Below are 16771 nucleotides of genomic sequence, written 5' to 3' on the forward strand. Positions count from 1 at the left end.
AAACAACAACAGAAGAAGTGAAGACTCTGGTCCGGTTGTAATGCACAGAGATGTGACTTCACACAACAACCCATTAGTGCTGATAAATAAGTAAAGAGCAGTGATGCAGAGATGAAGCTGCTGAAAGGGAAATGTGGCACTTTGGAGAATTCCCCACGGAATAACATGTTCACTTAGTCTGCTATACAATGTTACAGCATAGCCTTTTTTCTATTATATCTCTATAGGGAAAGTGTCTGTTATAGTTTATGGTATTTATTTTTACCTCCTCGTGCAAATGTGCATTGTCACCATATTTGTGTCTGAATATGTACAGCCTACTACCAGCAGGTGATCCACTGGAATGTATCACAAGGATCTCATTTAGTTGTTGTTTTATTTATTTATTTATTTATTAACATAAGCTGTTCTGCTTTCACTGTTTCCTCCCAACACAGGGTTTTTTGTGTGATCACCTGTGCATATGCTTCCACACACACACACACACACACACACACACAGAGCAGGAAGTGAAATGGTTAAGTCTGACTGTGCATTCAGAGAGCAGGCCTCCCTCCCTTTTCTCTGCTCTCCATCTATTTTGCTGTGTGTGTGTGTGTGTGTGTGTGTGAGAGAGAGAGAGAGAGAGGGAGGGAGGGAGAGAGAGAGAGAGGCTGTACCATCTACATGCCCTGCGCTTGTGCACACACAACTTACTTTGACAACAAATCAGCACCAGGCTCGCTCAAGTTTGGGATTCACTTTTGAAAACGGATGTTTTCCTTTTCCTCGCCCTTGGCGTTTTTTTCTCAACATACCGGTTCTCTCCATTCTGCGCGAAACCTGCGGGACATGACAAGAAGAGGCGTTTCTTCTCCTTCTCCTTCTTCTTCTACTACTACCACCACCACCACTTCTTCTTCTTCTCCCCCCCTCCCAAAAAAACACCCCTCCCCAAATTGAGATCAAACTGACGCGCGATGGCATAAAGGTAAGAGGGAGTGGGAGCAGCGAAGCGGGTCTTTTCGATACAATGTTCTCGCTTTTGTTTCAACTTTTTCTTCCCCCTGTAAACTCGGAAACGTAGCTGAGTCACCGTCACACACACACACACACACACACACACTGAGCCGATCATCCCATTTGACGCAGCGCGCATGGATACATGATGATTGTTTGTGGCACAATCAGGACACAACAGAGGAATAACACTGACACTTTGGAGGGACTTTGTTGCTTTGTTGCTTTACCACACACATCTGTGCGGCTCTGCTGAACACCCTGACCGAGCGTGTAGGCCTTTCACTTCGCCTCCTGGAGGTAGAGGGAGGGAAAGAGTGTTGTGGGAAATCGATCTCATAGCCAAAATATGTGTTTTTATTCACTGAATCATCATGACTTGACTTTTATGACATGAAAACAGATCTGGTGAGGGTGTGTGTTTGACATGAATGGTATCCATTCCTTCAGTTCTGTCAAGTCTGACATATGTGAGGATCATGTTTAGTCCAACCCAAGATGCCAGATTATGTCCCAGCATTTATTGATGTGCATTATGAGAGTGGGAGCAAGAATAATGGACATCGATTAGAAATCCGTCCACATGGAGAACGTAGTTTCCACATAAACCCTGTGATCCTCCAGTTCTGTTCCAGTAAAAACCACCTCTGCTTCACCATCTTCCATTTTATTATCAATAATAATAACAATCATAGTAATAACTTCAATTTCTATACTGCCTTTCCCGAAATCCAAGGTCCCTGTACAAGGACCAGTAGTTTTGACAACAAACACACGTTTTAGCTGACTTAATCTCACGTCTTAAAAAGCAGCAGGAGATACAGTAATGGCACTAAATGGTGAACCTGGGTCATCACCGTGAGCCACAAATATTTTGACCCTCATGCCCACTTGATAAACCTATTTCCAGCCCCGCTGTCGCACAGCGAGCTCTGAAAGTGTGTTGTGCATTTCAGACAGATTTTCTTTGTTCAACGTTACAAAACAGGACATCCACAGCGCCTATAGTAAAAAAAGAGGACAACTCAAATACCACAAATAATTGTATATGTACATGTACATGTACACACACATACCCGCTCTCTTACACACTATATTTAGTCCTACACATACACACATAAGACATTAATAGTCATTGTTTAAAATAACATATCTTACATATCTACAGTTAAAAGGGAAAGGATATGTATATATGTATTAAAAGTTGATTAAAAAAAGAATTGTATTGCAATAGACTCCAAGGATCTTTTTTTTTTTTTAATATTTTACACATGATACAACAAGGATTGATTATTTTCATTCATCCTGGAAACATGAGACAGCTCTGGGAGTAACAGGTTATCAGTTGAGCTGACTCACTTCCATGACAACACGGGACAAAGTTCAACGTCCGAGTCAAAGCAGTATATGTACTGTTACTGGGATACTTCACTGCATTCGATTTAAAGTTAGAGTAATATCTTATGTAAAGGTTAAAGATTGTCGGTATTCTGGTGAAGGACTGTAAGCGTGTGTCCTTGCAACTGTTTAGTTGCACTTTTGTGTGTCTGCTGCTGCTGCTGTGGTGGTGGTGGTGGTGGTGATGTAATGTGTACAGAAAAACAGGGGGGAGCTGGAGCCCCTCCCATCTCTGATAACACTGAGGTAAAACAAAAAGGGAAAAAAACAAAGTACACTGGCTGGTTGGGCTGCTGTTCCGAACTCTAAAACCAATATTTGCCCTTTTAGGTAAGGAAAAGTTGCACATTTGAAAGTAGGAATAGCCGAGGAGCTGCTCATGTTTGTTTACTTGGGAACGTCCAACTGAATATGTGCTCACACAGTTCTCTTTAAGTTGTCTCGCGGAAACTAAACTTTGTTGCGGTGTTGTGTTTCATGTTGCTTCAGGTGCTTAGTTTTCCTTCCTCTTTCCTTCCAGACCGAGTGAAATAAGTATGTAGGTGTATTTTTGGTTAAACGAGAGGAAGATCTCTACTGAATACTAAAAATATTAATAATAAAAAACCTGTAAGGGATCAAATCTTTCTAACAACGTCATTTGTGTGTTCTTTTCCCGCAGCACTGTGGGCGTGACTGAAGTTACTTAGAAGAGGACGACTTCAATACATTTCAATACATACATTGACCTTGGTGACCCCAGGGCGACACAGCGGACGGGCCTGCTGTCAGACTTCCTTTTTCCACCTGTAAAACACTGCTGCCATCATGCAGACCTCATCACTGCGCCGGCAGATGAAAAACATGGTCAACAACTACACGGAGGCTGAGATCAAGGTCCGAGAGGCCACCTCCAATGACCACTGGGGGCCTCCCGGCTCGCTCATGTCTGAAATCGCAGACTTGACCTTCAATGTTGTAGCTTTCGCCGAGGTTATGGGCATGATCTGGAAACGGCTAAATGACCACGGTAAGAACTGGCGCCATGTCTATAAGGCGCTGACGCTGCTGGACTACCTGATCAAAACTGGCTCTGAGCGTGTGGCCCATGAGTGCCGGGAGAACATATACACCATCCATACACTGAGAGACTTCCAGTACATAGACAGGGACGGACGTGACCAGGGTATCAACGTCCGGGAGAAGGCCAAGCAGCTGGTGGCTCTGTTGAAGGATGAGGAGAAGCTGAAGAGGGAAAGGAGCCAGGCACTGAAGACGAAGACACGCATGGGCGGCACCAGCAGTATGGGCTCACGATCCACGCCGCCGCCATACTCGGGACATCACAGTTCAGCGGCGGGTTATGGGGATGATTTCAGGAAGTGCAAGGACTCGCCGTCCTCCATTAACTGTGAGTAGCAGGGACATCGGCACTGTGTCAACCTTAAACATGTGAAAAATAAAAATGAAAAGGCTTAAGGTTAGATATTTTTATCCAAAACGTTTCCAACACTCTTCAGATCCGTGGAAATCTATATTTTGATTGAAGGTAACGGACCATATCACTTAATGTTTCTCTGCTATAATAAATCACTGGGCAAATCCCCTGTGAAACATTAAGCAGGAGGAATATTATTGTGTATCTTTGTCACTAATGGATGCTTTGCTGGGCGTTCTTCTGCTTCTAAGTGCAAATGAACAGGAAACCCAACAAGAGCACAAATCCCACGCTTCCCACGCTGCTTCCTGACGTCATCATTAAACTAGGGCTTTTCTTGTTGTTGTTATCATCGAGACACATAGCAACAGAAATGACAAACTGTGTGTTTTAATGTACGCCTTTCTGTGTGGAGTTTGCATGTTCTCCCCGAGTGTGTGCGTGGGTTTTCTGCAGATTTGGGCATTAGGCAAAGTGGACACTAGGTGTGAGTGTGAGAGTGGATGGTTGTTTGTCTTTATGTGTGCCCCTGTGATGGACCCCACCTTTTCCCCCCCCATGTCAGCTGGGATGTCAAACATGTCTGATATCTGAATGCTTCCTGTGTGCAGTTTGTGACCTGTCATTGTCAGGAAAGCACACGTGACCAGTCGAGAGGTTTTATCAGCATTTATCAAGTCAATTTTCACCAATGACGAAAGCAACGACCTATCAAGACTGTCTGTGTGATGATGGGCGCTGTCAGTATTTAGATTTGGTCTCTGTCCAGTGTTTGTTAAACAAGTACATTCGTCATTTCTAACCCTTTGATTTCCCGCTGACACAGATTCTATTTTACAATCAGTCGCCATCCGAGCCTGGATAAGTAAACACAACAGCTTAATCCTTTATGTTTAAGTGTCTGAGTCGTACCCGCTACTGTCAGTTAGACATCTGCATTCCTCCCATTCTCCTGTTTACATGTCAGCTAAACTGGATTTACAGAAGAGCAGTGGCCCATCTGTGCTAGTTTCACTCCGAGGTGAAACCACAAGTGGGTGCCATGTTTACTTGTGGCATTAATATAAGGACTAAATGGCCCCTTCTTTGCGAGTGTGTGAGTGTTGGGTCAAATCAAGTAATTCAATTGTTCTGCTGTCAGTTGGTTTTTACTGGAAGATGAAAGAGCCAGTTCTTCTGTTAAACTTTGATGTCTGATGCTTCTCTCATGGTGAAAACCGACCAGATGGTATCTGACCATTTTATTACCACCAATCCCTCAAAGGTTCCTCTTTTAACAAAACAAGTTTTCACTTTTTCTTTTTCATGTCTCTCTGTGTTTTTGTTTTTTTTGGTTCTAGACCAATATGTGTGCCAGTGGGAACATGTGGCCATTTACAACCTCCAACCTCTCGATCTCGAGTTTAGCGATGCTGCAGCACAATGATGCCTTGTATTACACCGATGCGTTGATAAACCCGATAACACTGCATGAAGGTTTAAAGCCACAGATCCTCAGACAGAGGCCTGCTTTCATGACGGATAATCATAACAATTTCACACTTCAGCGATCATTGCAAGTAATTCAAATCACTGGGTCTTCATCCAAATTGGAACGGTTTCAAAAAGGCTGTAATGACGATAAATAAAACATTTCTGCTGTAGGTGTTAAAATACTTAAGCTGTGTTTCTTGCTCTTCTTCTAGTGATTTTAAAGGCAAGTAGAGAGAACAGTGGTGGCCTGTCTGAGGGCCCGTGGACATCAGTGCATTGTTGAAGTGCTGATAGATGGCATGGGTATGGATGAGGAGGCTGGCAGTGGCTAATTGATAGCAAGCTCTCGAGCTCAGACGGGGAGCCATCAAAGGGCAGCAAAGTGTAAATGATTGGTTTCTGAGATCACACTTTGCCAGTGTGTGGTCTGCTGCACTGTTTTAGCCCCATGACCCACAGACACAGAGCCTGGCTTAGCCAGCTGCCCACCCTCAACCCCCCCCCCCCCTTCCCAAAACCTGGACCTGAATCATGGATCCCACCCAAATGATTCAGGGTAGTAAGGTGGGCCAGGCTCCAACCCATCCATTCCTCTCCCCCTTCACCAGGCTAGCTCTCCACACAGACACACCATTGTTCTCAGTGCCAGCAGAGTAAGGCGGACCGTGTCAAGCAATGCCAGCGAAGGCCCTGCACAACAGGCAATGGAAGAAAAGTTAATATTCAATAGCAGTGCCAGCTCCATTTTGACATTAAAATCTATCATAATTGTTTTTTTTTCTTTAGTTCTTTGCAGTAATGTCTGCCCTCCCTCTGTTTCTGTAGCCTCCTCTTCCTCTCCCCAACTTGCTCCTGACATGGAGCAAGCTCGGCCCGCGACCAGTGGAGAAGAAGAGCTGCAGCTGCAGCTGGCCCTGGCCATGAGCCGAGAAGAAACTGAAAAGGTACTAAGATAACACACACACACACACACACACACATGCACTGAGCTTAAAACCCTTTTCCTCACAGCATTTACAGTCTGTCAGGAGGAGGCTTTTGCCTTCTTTGCTGCCCTGCTGCTGACATGTTATGTTGTAACTCAGCAGTAAAATACACGTGCTCGGACACTGTCGGTCCTCTGCTGCGCCACCATTTCCCAGAACCTTTCGCAGAAACTGATAGCATCAACTGTGCCTCTGATGTGGTCAGTAAAGGCACTTTGACCAATCAGCGTGAGCACTGGCGAAGAGTCAGGATGCTGTGAGTGAAATGGTGAGAAGCCAGGCAGGATGTGTGCATTGATCCACTCCTAAGTAGCCACACCACCCTGGTCTCCATGGCAAGGGCAGCTGTTCACTCTTTGCCCTCTGGGGCTTCTCTTCGTCTACGAGGGAGTTACACTGCCCGACCAAATAAAAGGTCACACACTTGAATTTTTATAGCACTGCCTTTAGCTTTAATTAAGACATGCATTTGCCGTGACACTGATAAGCTAATGCGTTGTCACAGCGTTTATTTCAGTCCACAGTTGCATTCATTTTTCACCAAAATATTTTGTATTATGATGGGAGTTGGGCTCTGTGTTAAGTCTTCCTTAAGATTCTAGATAGGTTCTCAATGGGGCTAAGGTCTGGAATTTGTGGCGGCATCACTCTCTCTAGGGGTCACCAAAGTGGATCACCTGCTTTTTCAATGATCTGCATATTTGATTTGGCTGTTTGATATTTTTTTTACACTGGATGCCCTTCCAACTGTCCCATTTATCTGGGCCCCCCTGGTTACTTGGGTCCATTTAGAGTGTCATCCAATGTCCCCCAAAACCTAGTCATTGAGTATATTTAGGTAGTTCAGCTGACATGCTGAACTACCCACAGGCTTGCACAATAGGCATTAAGCAAATAGGTGACCCTTTTTTTTTGGCTGGGCAGCACTTTCCACTTCTGTAATCAAACACATCAGCTGTGACATTGATGATCAAATGAAGATCTAAATTGTTGTACTGCTCTCATTTGAATTACCGCAAATCATTGTATGCTCTCAAACGTGATTGTACGTTTTCCTTTGATTCGTCTTCCCCCTTGACCGTAGCCACCTCCCCCTGTGGACATTGATGAACAGACGCAGCTGCAGATTGCTATGAGTCTCAGCAAGGAGGAGTCACATAAGGTATATGTACAGTAAGAGAAGGGACGATCCTTCATCTGCATCCTTTACCCTGTATCTCTGTGCACTAAAACCAACATCACACTCCAGTTATTGTGAATTCCGGAAAAAAAAAAACCCGGCATATGCTACTCACTTTCTCTCCGCTGGTCAGCTGTGGTTTCATCCTTCTCCTCCACTAACCAATAAATCTCTCCTCTTGGTTCAGTAGTAGGAGAGCTCGGCCAGTTTAACCTCCTCTGGTGTGGTGTCATGGAAGGGGAAAGGGTTTTTATTCCCTTTACTCTACTTGGGACACCTGTACGACTGCATGCAATGCACTGTTTAGACTGTGTCCAGCTATTATTGACATGTTTACTTACTAACCAATCACTCTCCCCGGTTAACACCTGCACAGACGGTCCAACCTGCACCTCCTGCAGTGGATATGGACGAGGATACCCAGCTCCAGTTAGCGCTGAACCTGAGCAAGGAGGAGCACCAGCAGGTAGGTTTGCTTTGGGGGGTCACTGAAGGGATGGGGGTGCTGCTGCCTTGTAATGCTTTGGACACTATCAGGGGTTTTGAAACAATAACTGACATTAACAACATTTTGCATAAAAAATGGACCAGAAACCAGAAATTCACAGACATCACCTCGCTGTCACTGGCGTTCACCCATATGTGCCATACTTTATCGTCTATTTTCCTCTAATTGGAAACAAAATTGACATCATGAGTTATTGAAGATGACCTGAAACTGTTCACTTGATGTGTTAGATATCAGGTGAGCACACTTTCCCATATACTTCCATTCAAACGGAGTTCTTTTTGTCTCCAGCTGAGTCGCCCTCTGTTGGCTAAAACTTACTTCCTTCACGTTTGAAACTGGAAGACTACCCAGAATCCAGTCTTAACAATCCTAAATTGAATGACTTCACTTGGATTCCAAACATGATGGCTGTACACATCATGGTTTCCATCCTCACCCTCAGTAATCTGACTCATCCTCTCTTTTTTTCCTGATTATATGTCCCACAATCAGATGTTTAACTCACTCATCCAACTACTGTGCTCCTCTCTTGCTCTCTTTATGTTTCTGTCTGTCTGCTCCTCTCCACCCCCCCCCCCCATCCCCCCCCACCCCCCCACCCTTTACTGTGTCAGTAAAGTGGGGCACAATAAAACTGCTCTGTTAGAGAACACAGTGATGCTCTCCCCTTTGTGACCACAGAATGTTCTGGTTCCTGCCCATTTCACATGTCTATCTCTGGGTTATATGTTGCCCAAGGAAAAAAAAAAAGAAGTTACAAACTCTCTTTTGTGCTTTTGTGCTTCCACTGACTCATAAATATGATGTGCCAATATGTGAATTTAGCTCGAAGCCATTCCCAAAGTCAAACCATGTGATTTTTTTCTGTTGACAGGAACAACTCAGTCGCCGAGGAGATGAGTCGATGCTCCTGAAAGCTTTGGAGGAGAGCAAACGCGAGATGGAGACTAAAGGCGGGGTATGAAATATTGGGGTATGGAATACCTCAATGGGGTGATGAAATATAACCACAGATTTGAATCGCCTGAGGATCACAGTGAAACACACTATAATACTTTATGATTAGACAATTGGGGTTATTATAGTTTTTTTGGGCTTCAGGATTTATTAGTTTTACCCTCAGAAAATAAATTGTGGTAAAAACCTCAATCTAGTTTGTTTATGGAAGTCATAAATAAATCCAGTTTACTTGTATGTGGTTTAAAGAATTCAGTGAGAGTTCATTGGCAGAATGTGAATACATATGTTTTGCCTGAATGGACAAGTCAGCCACAGTGTGTTTCACATTTTAAAGCAAAAGCTTTTAACGGAAACAACGCAGACCGTAGTTTCCTGACAAGCTTCCTCAGTTTCATCGTTAGATGTCACTAAATCTTTCACACTGGACCTTTAGGGATTACAGAAGTAATGGTGAGTACTGTAGCAATCTAATGAAAAGATTTTTTTTTTCTTTTTAAATATGTACAGACCTCTTTCATGGACCTGGTAGATGTTTTTGCAGTTCCCTCAGAGTTGCCTTCTAGTGACCATCGCTGGAATAATGCACACCAGGCAGCGGCTCGAATGGGCGGCACAGACCCGTGGGACACAATGGGTGAGCCTTAAGTTAGCTCACAGGGACTTAAATAACATGTGTTACCATGGTCATTATGTATTTTTACTTGAAGGCAATAGCTTTTGTAGCCTCGTCAATTATAGGTACAGTATATCAGTCTTTTTAGGACACAAATATGAAGTGAATTACATGCAATTATGAAATGTGTATTTCATAATTGCATGTATTAAAGAAGGCAGCACTTACGCCTCAAGAGAGGATTCATCTTGGATGGTACCACCACCTTCTAGCAGCCCTCCACCACCATGGGAGCCCCCAACTCATCCTTGGGATGCTCCGCCTAACAATGTCTCCAATGCCACAGACGGTGCCTGGGCTCTTCATGCAAACACAGGTAAGTCTGTGATGTGCATGCACTCGCACAGCTTGACCGAGGATGAACCGGAGATGAAGTACAAGTGCATCACAATATCTAATCATGTAGCATTTTGTTGTTGTTGTTTATAGCCCCTTCGAGAGTCGATCCATTTTCTGGCCCATCAGAAAGATCGGTAATTGAGGGAGCTGTTGGGGAAGCTTTTCTACGAACTGGAAGCCCCTCAGGTAAACAAAACTTTCTCTTGCTCATTCTCTCACCGTCTGTCTTTGAATCCGACAAAACCCTTTTTTTTGTCTTGTCAGATGGGGATCTGTTTGATGAGGCCATGGACGGAGGTCAGATAAATGTCAATGGTCGAAGAGAGGGCAGTCCTGAGCTCTTTGACTTGTCAGGTCTTGGGGAAAGCCTGGCGGTTTCCAGCCCTCGGAAATGCCAAACACCGGAATCCTTCCTGGGCCCCACAGCAGCATCTTTGGTGAATCTGGAAAGGTTGATCCCAGCAAATCCCCAAGCCCAGGCCAAGAACCCCTTTTTATCAGGTATGTTTTTTTTTTTGCTTTGTCAACTACAAATGTAACACATGTTTTGTTTCATGACCAGGAAATGATTTAATTGAACACTACATCACCCTGCTATGTAGCATGAATTAGCCCATTCAATTATAATACTGTCATGTTATTCATATATTATGTAGATTGTTTGTGTGAATTAAGGCATACAACTATTGTGAGCAATGACCAAAAACACGAAGAAGTGACCACAAAAAGAGCTCAAAAAAAGGACATTTAGCAGTTTGACAGGAACCCTACAATGGAGACACTTCAACTTGACATAAGCGTCTTATTCATCAGCTTTTAGATTCAGTATCAGAAATGATGGATCTAATAAGAATAATTGGTTAAAATTAATCCACTACTTTTTTCTTTCCAGGCCTGAGTGCACCTTCGGTCACCAATCCATTCCAAGCTGAGCAGCCCAAACTAACTCTAAACCAAATCGGCTCCAACGTCACCTCTATGCCTCCTCTCACCACTTCTCTTCCTTACAGTGCCTCCTTACCACTGCCCATTAGCCACCAGCCTGCCAGCCTCCCTTCATCACTGACTCACCCCACTCAGCCTGGCTTGGACCTGCCGGGGCCACTCCCTGAGCCTCTGTTGCCCTTCTCTTCAGCCAGCACTCAAGAATCACTGGCTGCACAGAGTAGTCAAAACCCTTTCTTATGACCAACTAAACTTTTTTTTGGGTTCTTTTGGAAGGGGATTGCCAATTAGGTTATGCTTATGAAATCACTCTAACGGCAGACCAAACTATAGCCCCAAGGACTTGTATGAAAACCCAATTCTTGGTTGTTTTTACAATGTGGTGTAATACAGTAACACATAGACTGATGCAACATGGTTCTCCTCTTCCAAAATGTCATGTCAAAATTCTAAACAAAAGCACAGTTTGATAATATTTTGTTTGTCTATACAATACATCACTAACAACCAGGCAAATGTTTTACAGCTTTTCACTTAGTCAGCAAATCCGCACACTGAAGTGTTTGTATGATCAGCTTAGCTGCACTATTGCTGTCGTATACGCTCCTGCAAAGAAATCTAATAACTGGAAACAAATTTGTCCAGCTTTTTAAATGTTACTGCATTGAACATTAAGAACATAAAGCTTTTGTTGGACCAGAATTGACCCGTGTGTATAGAATTTTACTATGGTGAAGTAAATTACTGGAGTTATGTGAATTAAATTATAACTTTGGAGGAATATACATATTTCACTATGACCTATGAGCAAGTCAACATTAGAATCATCTTTGAATCATGAGTTTCCTTCATTTCTTGTGAACTCTCGTCAAACATAAGGGTATTATTATAACGCAGTATCGTTCTGAAGTTGATTTTATTGCCTTGCATTTTCTCATTCTCTTGATATCATTAGTCAATGTGAAATCACAACACAGGCACACGCCCAGTACCAGTTTCAATGTTTGCTATGGGCCTTGTGCCCCCTGCTGGTGACATTTAATTTCCACTACACTGCATCCCTTTTAGAGTAACTAGTCTTCTTACATTTGTTCATCAAACTTTACTGGTTGTTAAACATTAAATACGAGAGGTTACTTTATTCCTTACTTTTATTTTCATGAACTTTACTCCAATGTTACAATGTCATATGATAACACTACTGTCATTCATGAATACCTGCAGTTTATCTGGAACTATTTAGTAAACATTTAGTAACCAGTATAAATAACAGCAGGTAAGACGGCAGTGCTGAACCACAAGCAAAACATGCAACAGTCTCAACAATAAAGTTCTTCTATAAACTGCAATTGTTCCTGGACTTTTGACCTCTTCACACATTTCTGAGATTTCTTCATGCATCTTGAAAGTATTTGAGGTTGTGCCGGAAATGTTGCTTTTTCGGTGTTATAAGGCCAGAGTTACTGCCATCTCATCCTGTCAGGATATCACAAATGCATTGCTTTCTTTGTTTAATGGCACCAAAGATTTTCCAGTTTTTATGTCCTATATCTTGCCACATTTTTAAGAAGTCTAACATTAAACACATCATCACATCCTCTTGATAACGTTGCGTAAACAATCTCAACGCACTGAGGACACCGAAGTTTTTTGCCACAAGGCTTTAACCATTCTTCAAAGATCCAAACTTATGATAGATCACTTGACTGTGATGGACTCGAGCCAGTTGAGAACCTCCGGAAGTCCCTGTCCAGAGCGGGCACTTATTTCCAGCAATGTGATTGGCTGAGTAGCAGATGCAACAATGTCATCCAATCTGAACAGTGACTTTATCTCCACAAGGCTCATAGTGCTGGGCACGTCCCTGGCAAAGGTGGAAGACAAAACAAAAGGAGAGAAAACACAACATATGAGATTTATGTTTTGTTGAACCTGATGATGCTTGTGTATGACAAGTGAATGTTAAGGACTGGTTCGTATATAAAGTGCTACCTCTTGTTGAATAGAATAAGCACAGAAGCGCTGTGCAGAGGCTCAGCAGAGAGGACTGATAGCAGCTGGATACAGGAGGAGGATACCTGAGCAATGTTGGCCGAGTCCACCATAAACTATGAAAAAATACAAGGAAACATTCAGGTATCTGTTACATCCATAGTAACATCCACTGTTGCAAACAGAACATTGTGTACAAGACATACAATAACAGAAGAGCAGTCCTTGAAATAACTGAGCCATATAGGGCCCATACAGCCTCCCAGCTCTCTCACAGTTATTATCTTCTTCTTCAGGGTCAGGTCTGTCAGGTTTGTTCCAACCTATAGAGGATCAAACGAAACAGAGGAAAAATGGGCTGTGCTGTCACCGAACTCTCAATTACAACTACCATTTATTGCCATTTACCGTAGGAAGAGTAGCAGGAGTTGGCTCCAGTTCGCCTGCTCCATGCACACTGAGCTGTGAACAAAATGTGTTAAGAGAAAAATCCTGTGGGATACGTTTGATTTTATTAAGTAACAATAAATTAATTCAGACACTGCAAACACACACACCTATTTGTCAGTTTACACCACTGTATTTCTAACCTTGGTGATAATGGTGTTACTTTGAGAGGTCAATATTTTCTCAGGTGGTTCTTGGTATAACAAGTTTGAGAACCACCCACTGATTTATAGTATTTCTTTTAACGAAAAAAATACTTTTCAATTTCTTAAATGCTTTTCGTTGCTTCGTTTCTCTTTAACACTGATAAGAATACGAAAGATAAGAAAATAAAATTAAACTTTTTACCATTTTCTTAGCCAATCAAGGCTAAATTAGCTAGAGTTAAGAAACACAACACTTGTGTAAACCAAACATTTTTAAAGCACCAGTTTAAGCTCTCGTTCAAAACACTCACTTGAACACAAAGGATATTTTGCAAACGTTTGAGCAGCAACGTCTTTCCAACCCCTGTCGCCCCAAGAAGCAAACACATTTCACTTCTGCTCATATTCAGGACGCTGGTAGCATGCTAGTCGAGCTAGCTTACAACGGCACCATGACGACGTGAATGACGCGCCAATGCCATAGGACAAAAAAAACGTCAATCACCCGCGCCTGGTCTCTGATTGGTTACCAGTTCACTGGCGTCATCACTAACCGGAAGCAAAACAAAACAACAAACCGTCGTGTTGTTAATCCACTGAAAACGCCCCCACACGTCTCACCAACATGTGTGGTTGATCTCAGCTACTTCACTTGCTCAGAGGAAATAACAATGGAAGCTAAGTTAAAGAAAGAGTTAGGGACAACCGTGCTGAAGTCAACTGGTCACTCAGCAGGTGGATGCATCAGCGAGGGCCAGAGCTACGACACTGACAATGGGAGAGTGTTTGTGAAGATAAACCACAAGAGCGAGGTAAATAGGATTTTATTGAAATGCACAAGAGTAACAATTAATGCATTGCAATATGTGCTGTTGTTTCACTATCCCTAACCCATACCCTCTAAAATCCCCACAACTTTGCAACTTTTAAATGATTAATTTAGTGAATATGTAAACTTCACGCACAACAGCCCACAATCTTGATATTTGCTCTAAGGCCAAATTGATGTTTGACGGGGAGATGGCCAGTTTGGAGGCCATTTTAAAGACAAACACTGTGAAAGTCCCCAGGCCTGTGAGGGTGATTGAACTTGACAATGGAGGCTGTGTATTTGTGATGGAGCATATGGACATGAGACATCTTAACAAGTAAGACTTCTGTTGCTTAAGTAGTTAAGTGCCATATCAGTAATGCAATTACTGTTTACACACTGCAGTCTATGCTAAAGTTTCTTTTGAATGTCATTTTTTTCTTCCAAATTAAAATATGTAGGTATACAAAGCACCTGGGGGAGCAGCTAGCTGATCTGCATCTTCACAACAAGAAACAGTTAGAAAAACTGAGTAAAGAGCAGCAGACAGTCGGTAAGTCACCATTAAGTAACAAGTGACTATTAATGACATGAAAAGACACATTTTAAGAGAGAATGAAAACATTTGGATGAACTTACTCTGTGGTACACAGGAAAAGGAGCTGGACAGTCAGAGGCAGCTGCGGTTGAGAAATTTGGCTTTGGTGTAACAACATGCTGTGGATATTTACCACAGGTAAAACTAAAAAGTATATATCTAAACATTGCATCTGTGTGACCCGGGTTCCCGACCTGGTTGGAACCAGAGTCTTTCTGCATAGTTTGCATGTTGTGTATGTGTGTGTGTGTGTGTTCTCCGGGTTCTCTGGTTTTCATCCACAGTCCAAAAACATGCACATTTGGGGATTAGGCAAATTGGACACTAAATTGACTGCGTGTGAGAGTGAATGATTGTTTGTCTCTTTGTAGCCCTGTGATGGACTGGCAACCTGTCCAGGGTGTACCCCACCTTTTGCCCTATGTCAGCTGGGATTGGCTCCAGTGCCCCCCGTGACCCTCATGTAGAGGATAAAGTGGTAGAAGATGGATGGATGGATGGATTGCATCTGTGTACTTGATCTCATTGTTCTTTTCTCCTTGTCTCACCAGAGAAATGAGTGGCAGGATGACTGGGTGACATTTTATGCCCAGCAGAGGCTGCAGCATCAGCTTAACCTGGTAGAGGAATCCTATGGAGACAGGGAGGCCAGAGAACTGTGGGCTAAGCTACAGGTGCACCCTTCCTTTAACCCTCATAAGAAGCCAAACATTGTATTAGTAATCTGACAGTGCACCTTACCTTTTATGTTTGTTTTTGCAGCTGAAGATCCCACAGTTTTTCACAGGTGTGGAGATTGTCCCTGCTCTCCTCCATGGGGATTTATGGAGTGGCAATGTGGCAGAGTTTGCAGAGGGCCCAGTCATCTTTGACCCTGCATCATTTTATGGCCATTCAGAGTATGAGTTGAGTATTGCAGGGATGTTTGGTGGCTTTGACAGATCTTTTTACTCTGCTTACCATGAAAAGATTATCAAAGCACCAGGGTTTGCAGAGAGAAACCAGCTTTACCAGCTGTTCCACTATCTGAATCACTGGAACCACTTTGGTGGAGGATATAGAGGCTCCTCAATAAAGATAATGAAGAACTTACTGAAGTAAATGTAGAATGCACTTCTAAGTAACACTAGTAACACTTGTAGAATGCTGCATGTCTTAAACTTGAGCCAAGTATCATATGTAATATATACAGAGAGAGTGAGAGATCAATGCTTTTTGGACCAAAACTAGGTGAGTCAAGTCAATGTTATTTATATTGCCCAAAATCAGTGTGTGACTGATTGCTGAATAGACTTAACAGGTTGACACTGTAATATATGTTATAGTGTGTTTAACATTCAGAATCAAATGACAAAATCAAATATGCCAGCTTCGTTTTAAAACTTCTCAAAAATCTGTATTTTCCAGCAAAAGTCTTAAGTTGAACAAGAATATAACTTAGTTCAATATTTTTTATAATAACTTCCTACATTCATTTGTCCGTGTATCTATAATGAAAATTAAACCTCATTTTTTAATTTACATATATGTGGACATCATATCCTTACTCCTCCTTGATTGATGTTGATGTCACTGTAATGGAGACTAATACAGCAGGTATACAAATGATGCTTTTACATATTCACTGCTTATCCATCAATAAATGCTGAGCTGATCAAAAGTGTTTGTCTTGATCTATTATTTGCTATGTCTTAAAAACTGCAGTATAAACCCATATCTTCTTCTTTGGTAGAATATATGTTGATTATGATATGTCAGAGGGCCTTTATTTTGAAATGCCACATCATATTTGCCTGATCAGGATTCAGTATCAGAATATTATCCATTGGCCATATACACAAGATGAATATGACCTCAATATTCTATAAAATACAGTTTATAGGGAGTCATTTATAA

General features: G+C 42.5%; 3 protein-coding genes across 7 annotated transcripts; 2 read left to right on the forward strand and 1 right to left on the reverse strand.

Moving 5' to 3' along the window:
- The first annotated feature begins 626 nt into the window (after nucleotides 1-626).
- Nucleotides 627-12230, forward strand: epn3a (epsin 3a). Of its 4 annotated transcripts, none has more exons than XM_058653203.1 (11): nucleotides 627-970; nucleotides 3059-3787; nucleotides 6113-6231; nucleotides 7358-7435; nucleotides 7830-7919; nucleotides 8839-8922; nucleotides 9432-9558; nucleotides 9755-9913; nucleotides 10027-10122; nucleotides 10201-10437; nucleotides 10829-12230. In XM_058653203.1, exons 2-11 carry the CDS (start codon nucleotides 3205-3207, stop codon nucleotides 11122-11124), a joined length of 1869 nt encoding a protein of 622 aa, XP_058509186.1. In that variant the 5' UTR covers nucleotides 627-970; nucleotides 3059-3204; the 3' UTR covers nucleotides 11125-12230. The 4 variants fall into 4 exon arrangements, with proteins under 4 accessions (XP_058509186.1, XP_058509184.1, XP_058509187.1 ...); XM_058653201.1 differs by having other exon boundaries at nucleotides 628-970; nucleotides 9752-9913; XM_058653202.1 differs by lacking the exon at nucleotides 627-970 and adding an exon at nucleotides 2659-2727 and having other exon boundaries at nucleotides 9752-9913.
- arl16 (ADP-ribosylation factor-like 16) lies at nucleotides 12015-13926 on the reverse strand. 2 transcript variants are annotated; one of them, XM_058653207.1, is made up of 5 exons: nucleotides 13794-13926; nucleotides 13282-13336; nucleotides 13080-13196; nucleotides 12874-12989; nucleotides 12015-12745 (listed from the first exon to the last, which is right to left on the reverse strand). In XM_058653207.1, exons 1-5 carry the CDS (start codon nucleotides 13868-13870, stop codon nucleotides 12580-12582), a joined length of 531 nt encoding a protein of 176 aa, XP_058509190.1. In that variant the 5' UTR covers nucleotides 13871-13926; the 3' UTR covers nucleotides 12015-12579. The 2 variants fall into 2 exon arrangements, with proteins under 2 accessions (XP_058509190.1, XP_058509189.1); XM_058653206.1 differs by having other exon boundaries at nucleotides 13282-13335; nucleotides 13778-13918.
- A 123-nt stretch (nucleotides 13927-14049) lies between these two features.
- On the forward strand, nucleotides 14050-16535 carry fn3krp (fructosamine 3 kinase related protein). The gene is made up of 6 exons (XM_058653205.1): nucleotides 14050-14278; nucleotides 14463-14614; nucleotides 14739-14830; nucleotides 14931-15013; nucleotides 15427-15549; nucleotides 15638-16535. Exons 1-6 carry the CDS (start codon nucleotides 14138-14140, stop codon nucleotides 15974-15976), a joined length of 930 nt encoding a protein of 309 aa, XP_058509188.1. The 5' UTR covers nucleotides 14050-14137; the 3' UTR covers nucleotides 15977-16535.
- Nucleotides 16536-16771: the final 236 nt, after the last annotated feature.

The sequence above is a fragment of the Solea solea genome, chromosome 16 (assembly GCF_958295425.1).
Source record: "Solea solea chromosome 16, fSolSol10.1, whole genome shotgun sequence".
Classification (NCBI taxonomy): Eukaryota; Metazoa; Chordata; class Actinopteri; order Pleuronectiformes; family Soleidae; genus Solea; species Solea solea.

What these genes read in the sequence shown, in the direction of transcription:
- epn3a (XM_058653201.1), top strand. Translation starts at nt 3,205, where the DNA reads ATGCAGACCTCATCACTGCGCCGGCAGATGAAAAACATGGTCAACAAC. An exon ending in GGCTCTTCATGCAAACACAG is followed by an intron (nt 9,914 to 10,026) that starts GTAAGTCTGTGA and finishes TGTTGTTTATAG; the next exon opens with CCCCTTCGAGAGTCGATCCA. An exon ending in ACGAACTGGAAGCCCCTCAG is followed by an intron (nt 10,123 to 10,200) that starts GTAAACAAAACT and finishes TTGTCTTGTCAG; the next exon opens with ATGGGGATCTGTTTGATGAG.
- arl16 (XM_058653206.1), bottom strand. Translation starts at nt 13,870, where the DNA reads ATGAGCAGAAGTGAAATGTGTTTGCTTCTTGGGGCGACAGGGGTTGGA. An exon ending in AAAATATCCTTTGTGTTCAA is followed by an intron (nt 13,336 to 13,777) that starts GTGAGTGTTTTG and finishes TTTTGTTCACAG; the next exon opens with CTCAGTGTGCATGGAGCAGG. An exon ending in CTCCTGCTACTCTTCCTACG is followed by an intron (nt 13,197 to 13,281) that starts GTAAATGGCAAT and finishes GATCCTCTATAG; the next exon opens with GTTGGAACAAACCTGACAGA.
- fn3krp (XM_058653205.1), top strand. Translation starts at nt 14,138, where the DNA reads ATGGAAGCTAAGTTAAAGAAAGAGTTAGGGACAACCGTGCTGAAGTCA. An exon ending in AGATAAACCACAAGAGCGAG is followed by an intron (nt 14,279 to 14,462) that starts GTAAATAGGATT and finishes ATTTGCTCTAAG; the next exon opens with GCCAAATTGATGTTTGACGG. An exon ending in GACATGAGACATCTTAACAA is followed by an intron (nt 14,615 to 14,738) that starts GTAAGACTTCTG and finishes TAAAATATGTAG; the next exon opens with GTATACAAAGCACCTGGGGG.